General features: G+C 35.3%; 1 protein-coding gene across 1 annotated transcript in view; it reads left to right on the top strand.

Moving 5' to 3' along the window:
- FAM172A (family with sequence similarity 172 member A) overlaps nt 1-13,175 on the top strand; it is a 424,226-nt gene that overhangs the window by 43,951 nt on the left and 367,100 nt on the right. The window contains exons 3-4 of the mRNA XM_007078915.3: nt 5,821-5,922; nt 10,711-10,811. Coding sequence (XP_007078977.1) covers nt 5,821-5,922; nt 10,711-10,811 — 203 coding nt within the window. The remainder of the gene's footprint in view (nt 1-5,820; nt 5,923-10,710; nt 10,812-13,175) is intronic.

Raw genomic sequence — 13,175 nt, 5'->3', positions numbered from 1 at the left:
TCATCCTAGTTCCCCAAGATTCAACGTTAAATATGGAATATCTGCTTAGTGAGCCTATATTAATAAATATGATCTGATTGTTCCTTCTACTATAATCCCATACCCTTAATATTTATTCCCACACTTGTTTTCTGGATCTGTCTGTATAAATTAGAAAACCCAAAAAAGTGTTGGATATTGTGCTCCCCCTCACGAGTCATACTATATACCTCACCTTTAGGGGCCTGCTATGACTTGAGTGTAGTTGAAAGTCTAGTTGCAAAGAGGGCTTTGGGGAGTGGGTCCTTAAGAGAATCAGCTTTGTCTTGCCTGGCATCAGCCTTGGGCGGGGTGGAGGAGGACATTACTGTTTCCTTAGGCAACACAGGCTAATTCTCTAAGAGTAAGGTAGAGAGACCACTACTACTGAGGATGGGAAGGCTTCTTCCACTGGCAAAGAATTATCACAATTTAGAAGCTTATTGTCTCCAGCTTCTTCAGGGTTTTCCCACATGTCACCATTCCAATTTACATGATCCCATTCTTTCCCAGTAGGTGTCCTCACTTTAACAATGGACACCTGTGAAGCTGGTAGTTCTGCTTGGACTGTATTTCAGCTAGTTGCAGGATGAGATTTTGTGTTTGATTTTTAACAATCTCAGCCCTTTGGCTACAAGAGATAAGGGTCACCTTCAGGACATGCTTAGAAAATTACAGGTTATTTATGCTACACTTGAGCTGAGAATTCAAATCCCTGAGTGTATCCTTTTTTTTTTTCCACCACTTTGTTCAGTGACTTTAGGAGCAACCAGCCAATCTCATTATGTTCATTAATTTTCCAAAAGTGTTTGAAAGTATCATATACATATTCACCCAAATTCAAATGTTAATCTCATCCAGAAACACCTTCACAGACACACTCGGAGTAACATTTAACCAAATATCTGGGCATGGTATGGCTCAGTCTAGTTGACACATAAAATTAACCATCACACCATTCCTCTGTCTTTGGACAGTTGGGTTGTTTCTTGGCAGTGAATATTGCTACTATGAGATGGGTGTACAAATATCTGTGTCTCTGTTTTCAATTCTTCTGGATATCAAGCGGTATTTTTATCCAGTTACTTCATATGCTTAGTTGAAGTTTAGAATTCTAGTTGCTGAATCACTTTAATCACCTGAGGCATGTTTTAGAAGAACCACTTGTGTTACATCTGATGCATATTTAAGTTATATGGATCAGTTGTACTGTATTTTAGAGGTGATTGAAGGGATTCTTAATGGAAATGTTTTTTATACTTGATTTCTGCCTAATCTACTGCCTTTGGAACCCAGTCTCTGTATAAACTGCAGCTTGATAGTGTTGCTTTCATTTTAAAAAGTAGAAAACATAATTCCTGATGTTTTCTTTCTACATGTCTCTCAGTGCTAATGAAATTAAAAAAAAATCTATATCTGATTTCCTAGTTAACAGAGGAGAAGTTTGTGGATTTCCTATTTATTCAGTACATTTTGTCATTCACAGGAACATTCTGGGCAAAGTAAAAGCATATTTTTGTATTTATAACTTCCTTTTTTATAAGGTAATGAAGAGAGGGGGCACAATATTTTAGGGTTGCATCAAACATAGAGTAAGTGTGGTGATTTTGAAAGAGCATTGAGTTACGTATTGGCAAATACATTTATTCTATTAATTCCACTATACTCTTAGGGTATAATTTTGGACAAGCCATTTTACCTCTCTAAGTTCATTTTCTTGTCTGACAGATAGTGAAGGTGGTAATAAATACATGCTACTATTTTATAGGGTTGTGATGATCAAGTGAGGTAAAGTATGTGACAACTTTAAATTGGTACATAGATGTTAGGTGGCATTTTATGATCTGAGCTGGTAGAGAAAATGGTTATCAGACATGATATAACTATCTGCTTATGTATTGGATCATCGCTGTGTGTCTGATTAAAAGGTTTCTAAGTTTTGAACTGTAGAAGATGACTGAAGTGAAGGAGTCAGTTTTGTCTCAGAACCTCAACTCACTGGAGAGAGAGAAGCATTTTCTAACCACTCCAACCCAATTTTGGGTATTAAGTCTTCTATTTTACTCTGTTTCGCAAATAATTACATGGTGTTCAGAACTTTATGAATGAATCAGAAATTTGTCAGCATGTATCCCTTTTTTAGCCCAATATACATATTATGTGACATTTCCAAACATTTTATTATTTTTAGATGTTGAAAATGGTATATTTTTATATGAGTTGAAGTTTATTTGGTATAGCAGTTTGAAGAGTACTAAAAAATGATTTTTTTGAGGGCTTATCTGTATGTCCTACGAGACAGACTAGAGACTGGAGGCAGACAAACTACTCTTTTGTTTGGCATATTTTCATGTGTTTCATACAGTTGGATTTGTTATATTTCTATAAGAGAGGAAAAGGGACTGCTTTGCTTTATTATATATCCTAGGAGCTGTTTTCTTTTCAGGAACTTGAGTTAGAATGAATAATCTCAAAACCTAAACTTTCTTAAAAAACATCTTTTCAGAACTGAATAAATTTGAAGTTTATCTTTTTGTTTTTCTGAGCTTTAGTAGGACTCTGTGATGACAAATAGTGAGAATTTTTGCCTCATCCCATATTAAAAGCCTAAAAGATACCATTAAATACTTTTTGACAGACTGATTCTAGAGCTGGGACAGGGAAAAGTTAAGCCTAGAGCAAATATCTTTTTTTTTTTTTTTTCTTTTCTTTCTTTCAGGAATAGAATTTAGTGATTCATTGCCTACATATAACACCCACTGTCCATCCCAGCAAGTGTCCTCCTTAATGTCCATTGCCCATTTAGCCCATTCACCCACCCAACACCCATATAGTAACCCTCAGTTTGTTCTATGTAGTTAAGAGTCTCTTATGGTTTGTCTCCCTCTCTATTTTTATATTATTTTTGCTTCCCTTCCCTTATATTCATCTGTTTTGTATCTTAAATTACACATGAGTGAAATCATATGATATTTGTCTTTCTCTGACTTATTTCGCTTAGCATAATACACTCTAGTACCGTCTACATTGTTGCAAATGGCAAGATTTCATTCTTTTTGATTGCCAAATAATATTCCATTGAATATATATACCACATCTTCTTTATCCATTCATCAGTCAATGGACATTTGGGCTCCTTTCATACTTTGGCTATTGTCGATAGTGCTGCTATAAACATTGGGGTGCATGTGCCCTTTGAGACAGCACTCCTGTATCCTTTGGATACATACCTAGTAGTGCAATTGCTGGGTCGTAGAGTAGTTCTATTTTTGATTTTTTGAGGAACCTGTATGCTGTTTTCCAGAGTGGTTGCACCAGTTTGCATTTCTACCAGCATTGCAAAAAGGCTCCTTTTTCTCTGCATCCCCATCAACGTCTGTTGTTGCCTGAGTTGGTAATGTTAGCCATTCTGACAAGTGTGAGAGGTGGTATCTCATGGTGGTTTTGATTTGTATTTCCCTGATTACAAATGATGTTGAGCATTTTTTCATGTGTCTGTTAGCCACCTTGGTGTCTTCTTTGGAAAAGTATCTTTTCATGTCTTTTGCCCATTCTTTAGGTGGATTATTTGCTTTTTGGGTGTTGAGTTTGAGAAGTTATTTATAGATTTTGGATACCAACCCTTTAGTTGATATGTCATTTGCAAATATCTTCTCCCATTCTGTCAGTTAGTTGCCTTTTAGTTTTGCTGTTTCCTTCCCTGTGCTGAAACTTTTTATCTTGATGAGGTCACAGTAGTTCATTTTTGCTTTGTTTCCTTTGCCTCTGGAGATGTGTTGAGTAAGAAGTTACTGTGACCAAGGTCAAAGAGGTTTTTGCATGTTTTCTCCTTTAGGATTTTGATGGCTTCCTCTCTTACATTTAGGTCTTTCATCCATTTTGAGTTTATATTTGTATGTAATGTAAAAAAGTGGTCCAGGTTCATTCTTCTGCATGTCGTCCAGTTTTCCTAACACCATTTGCTGAAGAGTCTGTCTTTATTCCATTGGATATTCTTTCCTGCTTTGTCAAAGATTAATTAGCCATACATTTGTGGGTCCGTTTCTGGGTTCTCTATTCTGTTCCTTTGATCTGAGTGTCTGTTTTTGTGTCAGTACCATACTGTCTTGATGATTACAGCTTTGTAATACAGCTTGAAGTCTGGAATTGTGATGCCTCCAACTGTGGAGGCATCTTTGGTTTTCTTTTTCAGGATTGCTTTGGCTCTTCAGGGTCTTTTCTGGACCTGTACAAATTTTAGGATTGTTTGTTCTAGCTCTGTGAAGAATGCTGGTGTTATTTTGATAGGGATTGCTAGAGCAAGCATCTTGTGGTAACACAAAGTAAGGAAATATTTAAAAAAAAAAAAAGATAAGAGCATGTCAAAGAGTTATAGGAACCACCTGAAAGTTTACGGTCATGGCCAATGCTGGAACAATTTGAGCAACAAAATAAAGGACATATTGATTGTAACACAAAGTATATAATAAATACCCATGAATCCATACTGATACAAATAAGATTGAATAAATGTGTAAATGGAGGAAGAGAGACAAAAATTTCATATAAGAGAATTACAAATATATGTAGATGTTCTCTGCTCCATAAGATAGAACATAATTCCACCTTTTCCTCCTTGATTGTGGGCTAGACTTACTCGCTTCCAATGAATAGATTATGGAAAAGGAAAAATAGTAACATCATAGTTGAGAAACTGTCAGACAATGCCTTAGCCAACCGATGTAAATTAACATCTCCTGTGATATTCCATGGATATCATTTTCCTCTTGATATGTGTGAAAAGAGGGTCAGTTCACTCTTTCCAAAAGTGGTTTTCTTTCCAAAAACCTGTAACCCTAGTCTAATCACAACAAGTAAAAATCAAACATACCCAAATTGAGGGTCATTCTGCAAAATACCTGACCAGTATTCCTCAAAACCGTCAGAATCATGGAAAAGAAGTAAAGACGGAAATCTGTTACAGACCAGAGGATGCTAGGGAGACATGACAAGTTTATGCAGTGTGGTATCCTACATGGAGTTCTGGAATAGAAGAAGGACATTAATGAAAAAACTGATGAATAATATCTGGGCTTAGTTAGTAAGAATGTGCAGACGTTGGTTTCTTCATTTTCACAAATGTACCCTGGTGATATAGGATGTTAACAATAGGGGAAACTGGGCAAAGGGTATATAGACAATATCTGTACTATCTTTCAACTTTTTTGTAAATCTAAAATGATTTCAAGATAAAATGTTTATTTAAAAAACTTTGTTGACCATTTTTTTATTGTATGGAAATCAGATAGTGTAAAGAATAAAAACTTCTTTGTGATAATCAAACTTTCTCCATTTACATGTTTTATTTTAATATTATAATTTTTCATATAAAATTTAATAATGTGCTATGTTACCCCTATTTAAATTTATAATTTTCTTTTTTCATAAATAGTAGTGTCATCTATATGTAAGATTTAGTGACCATTTAAAAATCATCTTAATACCTGAAACTTTTAAGCTATATAGATGGAGGTTAAAAAGGTACAAATTAATAGCTGAATATTTTGAGGGGAAGAAGTTCATAATTTACAATAGGGGTACATAGGATCTAAAATTGTGATTGTTATGGCAATTATGATTTTGAAAGTGCTTTTGAAATTGTCATGGTATAGCACTTTAAGAACTTAGAAACTTTAAAAGCATTATCAATAAGGCAATACATAAAAAGTAAGCTAATAGAACAAAAGAATACTTAAAACCATTTAAAATGAAATCTTTGTAATTAACTATGAAAATATAAGTACATTTTATATTCTTTTCTAGATTTATTATCTAGGATTGATTTGGATGAACTAATGAAAAAAGATGAACCACCTCTTGATTTTCCGGATACCCTGGAAGGATTTGAATATGCTTTTAATGAAAGTAAGTGGTTGTATGCTACATACAAGATTTATGTATCATGCTAATAGAATCATAGGACAGATGTTATTTGCTACTTTTATTTGCCCGTTAGTGTTTTATGTATTTAAGAACTCATGACTTTTCCCCTCATGGTGAAATTCTTCACTCAAGCAAAAGAACCAAATTGTAATTTCCCATAATTGTCAAATCACTTAAACCAATGGACATGAATTTGATTTGACTTATGCATTTCAGCCTTGAGCATTTAACTTGCTGGCATCCGGTTGTAATTGCGAATTAAATTATATAGAAAGATGCTACTTTTCCACATTTTTAAAATGAAATGACTAGCAATTATTATCTTTGACCATATTTTAAAGCATAATACTCAATTTTCCATGATTTTTTTCAGGCAACATCCTTCTTTTAAAATTTATTAATTAAGTTATGAATAAGGTAAACTTTGCACTTGGGATTTGGGAGAACATACCATAAGTTACAGGGATGTTTCTGGAACAAAGAATTGTGATTCACTGAATGGATAACATGCTGTTGTACCTGAAGGGCATTGCTGTTACAAGCTAGGTAGCATTTGAGGTGTAGCTTTCTGTTAGTTGCTCCATACCCACTACATTGGTGATTTGTTATCATGTCATAGTAGATATCCCTTTGCATTATCAGTTATAGGTATCTGCTTATATAATGATGGTCTCTGTATACTAGAAAATTAAGTGGATTTAAACAGATGATATTAGAAACTTTGATCTCTTTTCTGATATTTTCATGCTTTTTTTAGTAAAGGATATCTTACGCCAAAATATGTATGAGTAGTAATATTTTGGTTTTTTTAAAAATTTCTTTATATTTTAATTGACAGAACTAAATGATCACTCAGACTAACATTGCCTTTTTTCCTTTGAAATGATTATTAGATTTTCTCAGAACAGGGATGGGTTGGGATATTGGTATTGTGGCTAAATCATAGAACTATGTTTGCTCTATGGATATCGGACATCATTTTTCATCAAAGTCTATGTTTCATCTTCCTTGAATATTTCTTAAAGTGAGTAAGAAACAAAAAAAACAATACACTTTTCTTTGTTTTCATTTTTTAAGTTGGGACCACACCCAGAGTGGAGCTTGCACTCATGATCTGAGATCAAGAGTCACATGCTATACCAACTGAGCCAGTGAGACGCCCCCAGAAGCAGTACACTTTTAATCTTTCCTTTTATTATCAGATATATATGCACACAACCATTCACACTTTTGCACATCCTTGGATCCACATATATTGCATTCAGACTTTTGTACATACCTACACTTTTGCATGTACATGTGCCCTTTTGTGTATATATACCATGAAGATGTATGCATCCTTGCACACACTTGCCATTTATTTTTTAAGTATCCTGGACATTGTCTTACATAAATAGTGACTAACAGTATGAGGCAGACATGGTTGAATTCTATGGATAGAATGCCATTTTTAAGGATCTTATTTTTAGTATTATACAGTTCACTTTTGAATTCAGGTTAACGGTGAATATCTAGAGAGGTGAGGATTTGTATACGGGGAAACTGGCTCTCAATGCTAACCCCCTAAAAGGGAAATTTTAACTTAGTATCTTTGGCGACTTCTTTTTTAGCTTTATAATGACAAAAATTCTTATGAAAGCTTTGAAATCAAATTTTCATTACCTGATTGAAGCTTCTAATTTTGTATAAAGGATTTTAAAGTAGTTGGATAAAAGAAGAATTTGGATACAAATTTTACTTTAAGCCAATTTGTAACAAAGGGGAAGAGATTGTATTTTACCTTCATCAAATTGATACCTGTTCTTTCAAATAACAGTGCGTTTTCAAATACGTCTTGTGTTTAAAATGCCTGCTTAGCCAATTTTCCCATTGTTACAGTTGTGTAAGGCCCAGCTCGAATGTCCTTGCTGATGAAGAACTCAAAGGCTTATCCCCTTTTACACTCACCTATACTCCCTATGCCCTGGTGCAGTATTATGAGGAAGCACACTTTAGTATCACTAAAAAATAATTGGCCTTGTGGCAAACCATTTGAGTTTGAATATTGTCTTCTACAATACCTGATGTTTATTGAACTCTTAATACATGCCAAGAAGTGTCCTAAATACTTTCAACTTATTAATTCATTTAGGCAAGTGATAGCATCTTTTGGGTCCTAGACTCCATAACAAATCTGATAAAATATATGGATACATTTCCCAGAATAGCACATATTTTAGGTGTACATGTGAAACTTTACAACTGATTTCAGGGGACCTTAAGCTAAAGTGTCGTAAATCAGATCTTTGACACTCACTGGCAGGATTGTCCAAATCTTTGAGAAATGCCATATTTGCAAATGTGATCAGGTATTTTTTTCTGGATAACGCTGCTCACATTCTTTGCCTCTTAACCTTCTTTTTACCTTTAACACTAGTGCTAATAGTTGGCTCTTTTGACAGGGCCCATTTTTCCTAAAGCATCAGAATCTTTATCACTTTATGAGAATTATGATATCCAAAAATGAGTAAGTTAAATGAAAGACAAAAAACAAAACACCTTTCTTTCTGATGTAGGTGCAAGTGGTCTAAGTAGTCTATTAAAGTCACTTACTGGCTTGGTAAGTCGCTTCCCTTTCACACAGCAGTCTCACAGAAAATACATTTTAAATTTCAGCTGCAGAAATATTATACATTACTATATGTCAGGTACCTTTAAGGTTACTTTAGTCAAAATCATAAGTTTTAGATTAGCAGATGCCCTCAATCTACCTGCATTGGTATCTGTTTTTTTCTTTTTTTTCAGATTTACCCATTACATGCATCTTTCTTTTCCATTTCAAGTTATTTATTTTTTTAATGTTTATTTTTGAGCTTTGAGAGAGAGAGAGAGAGAGAGAGAGAGAGAGAATAAGTGGGGGAGGGGCAGAGAGAGAGGGAGATACAGAATACAAAGCAGGCTACAGGCTCTGAGCTGTCATCACAGAGCCTGACACGGAGCTCGAACCCATGGACTGAACTGTGAGATCATGACCTGAGCTGAAGTTGGACGCTTAACCAACTGAGCCACCCTGGCACCCCTACCTGCTTTGGTATCTTAAATGGGAATTTCCCTTTCCTGTGGAGAAAGACAGATACATCTTGTAATTTATATGGCATCATCTAACCAAAAAAGAGTATTGTAGTGATCCAACACAGTATCTCATGTTGAGAGTATTAGAGAACTCTACAAATAAGGATTAGCTCTTATTTTGCATATTAAAGAGTTAATTTTTATATGTAGTGAAATTGATTCATAAAAATAGTGAAGTAGTTTTACTTGGGGTCGTATATTTCCTGGGTTTGGTTTCAGTGCTATAACTTTCAAGTTTTTATCCACTCCTTCATGCCCTCATTGAAAATCAAATACTAAGTTCCACGCTGAATGATCATGTCCTTCTTTGGGCTCTAAACTCTTTCTTGTGCCTTACTGCTCTTAGCATAGAGTCCAGACCCAATATTTGAGCCTTCTACTGTTGGTTCCCAACATGTTCTCCAGTGTTACACAGTTTGGCTCAATACTTTCTGTTTCTGTTAAAATGGATTGTTCACTATTATTTGAACTTTCTGTCCATTTTATACAGTTTTCTTTAAATTGCTGGGTAGAGGCAGGAGAGAGTAGGTTAAAGTAATTGGCTTGTGGTATGTTTCTCTCCTGATTACCAGGGGAATATTCCTGGGACAGAATGAAGACAAAGTGGCCTGGTCTTTTCTCTTTATAAACATGCCGATACTATAAACTTTTAGTGAATACAGACTTATGTTTGCTATGAACAGAGTCTTTATGGAATGCTTTGAGCAGGATGGCTGATTTGGCATTGCGTATGGTAAACGAACATATAGCAAACATATCTGTGGAAATAGGAGGTGTATTTCTCTGAAGAATATCATATAAGTAGTACCACTCTCTGGCACGTAAAACTGAAGTATTTTATAACCCAAATGCTCACCAGTGTATGAGGTAACCTTTTTGCCTCACTTAGAGACCTCACTTAGAGACCTCTCTGGACCAGAGTGCTACTACTGAGAGGAAAGGATCTAGGAAGAAATGCCCAGGCTTTCCCAGGCCTCTCCCTGTTTTTCTTTGCCTGTGACACTAGATTGCTTATATCTTTGATATTATTAGTAAAAGTATTATCAGTAAAATCTCAAAATTGAGTGTTGACTGCCTTGACAGTCCAAACCTTTGTTGGCTCACTTCCTTTCTCCTATTTTCATTTCTTACTCATACTTCAAGACCTGGTTGAAAAATCACACTAGACCTATTCTAACCTATAGGGATCTTTCATTTTTCCAAACTTATTTTAGACTTTATTGTCTACAATGAGTTGCCTGTGGCAGGTTTTAGATTGTTGGTTTGCTTCATTCTTGTTTAATTTCCTGAAAAGTTGCTTAACTTTTTAATATTTACGCTTTTACTCCTCAGGTAACCTTTAAGCTTAGGAACTGGAACTATGTTCACAGCTGTAGCCAGCAAGGACCCTTATACATTATAGGCCCTCAAATGTTAATTTAGGTTAGAGTAATGCAGATCAGAATTTGCTTTAGAGTAATGAAGATGAAAACGCAAAGCATTGAGTATGTGGGGCCATTCTCTTACAGTATTTAGATGTTTGCATCATGTTGATATTTGAAGGAAAAAATCTAATGAAAAAATGAAACTGTTCTGAGAAAGTTCAGACATTATTTGTCATACTTTTCATTATTATAAATATGCTCTGAGTCATAGCAATACTGTTTGTTTATCTTCTAGAGGGGCAGTTAAGACACATAAAAACTGGGGAACCATTTGTTTTTAACTACCGAGAAGACTTGCACAGATGGAACCAGAAAAGATATGAAGCTCTAGGGGAGGTATGGTGATATATTCAACTTTAACTCCCCCCACCCCCAATTTTGAATAGTCAGAATGAAAGTTGTAAAGCTAAAACGGTTCATGAAGTCTTTCTAAAAAAAAAAAAAATGACTTGAAAAAGGTTTTTCATTTTTTGTTTTATTATTTTAATGGTTATGTTTGAAACATATTCTAAGTTTAAAAATTTATGTTTTTATGTAAACGTATGCTTCCCATGACCTTAATATTTGGTAGTGAGTCATTACATCAGAAAACAAATTCTGCCAAATTTTATGTTTTAAATGTTTTTAGGAGGTTGAAATCTCTGCTGTGCCAGGTGGAAAAGTGTTACTTGAAATGCTTATCTTCCAAAAAAAAAAAAAAAAAAAAATTACCAATGTTAATTATATGAGGTGATGGATGTGTTAATAATATTAATCTTTATCATTCTACAATGTGTGTTTGTGTGTGTATAATATATATCAAATCATCACATTTATTCCTCAATAAAGGTAAAAACAAAAGTGCTTATCTCTGTGAAGAAGATTGATGCTCGTTTGGCTAATAAATTGGATCTCACCTACTTACCTTTGACTTGATAAAGGATTAGGCCTTGTGACCATTTAGGTTCTTCCCATGGTAGGAACCCTTGAAAATGTCATTTGTCATTCAGGTGAATGTTTTTTAAAGCCAAAGATTTTACTCATTCTATGTCGTGTTAAGTATTTTTAATGAAATGTGTATGAACGCATTTGTTAAGTGTGGTAACTATACACTAGTTTAGTTCTCTAAGGATAAGTTGATGTTTCTGTTTTCTGTTTTGATTCCTTACAAAACTGGTTAAATGGTAGCATAAAGAATATATGAAACTAAATTTATGTTTCCTGGGAGCCAATTCTCCATGTGTCTCTTGAATTTCTACATGTGTCCGAGCAAGTCACTGACAGCTTTTGATGTGGTCTATCTTTTTGAGGGTCTTTGTACAGGAAACAACTTGGAAGACAGAGATTGTGTATTCCTCCAAGGCAGAGAGCAGATATTTTTTGCTATTCAAGAAAATGCTCCTCCCTTCCTGCACTAATCGCAAAGCAACCCCTTACAAGACTGGGCTTCATAAATGTTGAGGTTCCTTAGCTCTGCAGTGTGTTCAGCCTCTGTCCTTAGCCTGTTCACATTGCCTTTTTGGGATCTGAGGGACAAGAGAAAGATGAAGATAAGCTCATGTTGCCTGCTCTACACTGAGTAATAGTCTTTTGTCGCTGACACAGGAGTCTAGTGTCTTTTAGCAGTATCCATGAAACAGTAGCAGGCTAACTTGTTAGCTTGCAAACAGGATAAAATATCAGGTCCCTCAAAGTTCTTGATATTGTTCTCCAGCATTTATATCTTTTAAAAAAATTTTTTTTGAATGTTTTATTTATTTTTGAGACAAAGAGAGACAGCATGAGCAGGGGAGGCGCAGAGAGAGAGGGAGACACAGAATCCGAAGACAGGCTCCAGGCTCTGAGCTGTCAGCACAGAGCCTGATGCGGGGCTCGAACTCTCAAACCACGAGATCATGACCTGAGCCAAAGTCGGATGCTTAACCGACTGAGCCACCCAGGCACCCCTCCAACATTTATATCTTAAGTATATGTAATGCCCTGAGTAATTTCTGCTGCACATAAGATGTCTGCCCATTTCCACTTGAATTAATTATATGCTGCATACTGGTAATATGTTGATAATAGAATATCCATCGTATATGACCTGAGAGAAGAACTGGGGATGTTTGCTTTGTTATATTTGTATGTGGGGTTTACATTTTACTCTTTTCCATAAGCCATGCATATTTGTTCACTTGGACAGGTGCTGTTCTCTGAATAAACTTTGTCCTTTTTTGGCATCTGCATCTTTTTTCAGCCTTAATCTGTATCCTCTAACATCATCTCTTTCAAAATTTAGCAACTGTGTCTTATTAGATAATCCCATGTGCAAGTGATTGCTTTCTCCTAGGATCTGCTACCTTTTGTTTTTTGGACATAGGGAGGGTCACAGATTTAATTTTTGGTGGACCTTACTCCATGATAATCAAAATACAGTAAAACCTTGGTTTGTGAGCATAATTCATTCCGGAAATATATTGTAATCCAAAGCACTTGTATATCAAAGCGAATTCCCCTGGTAGAAATAATGGAAACTCAGATGACTCATTGCACATTCCAAAAATATTCATATAAAAATGATTACAGGGATGCCTGGGTGGCTCAGTCGGTTAAGTGTCTGACTTTGGCCCAGGTCATGATCTCGCTGTTCTTGAGTTCAAGCCCCACGTGGGGCTCTGTGCTGACAGCTCAGAGGCTAGAGCCTGCTTTAGATTCTGTCTGTCTGTCTGACTCTCTCTC

This window comes from Panthera tigris, chromosome A1, assembly GCF_018350195.1.
Source record: "Panthera tigris isolate Pti1 chromosome A1, P.tigris_Pti1_mat1.1, whole genome shotgun sequence".
Lineage (NCBI taxonomy): Eukaryota > Metazoa > Chordata > Mammalia > Carnivora > Felidae > Panthera > Panthera tigris.
The sequence above is the reverse complement of the archived record's forward strand: the minus strand, read 5'-3'. Positions and strand labels throughout refer to the sequence as shown.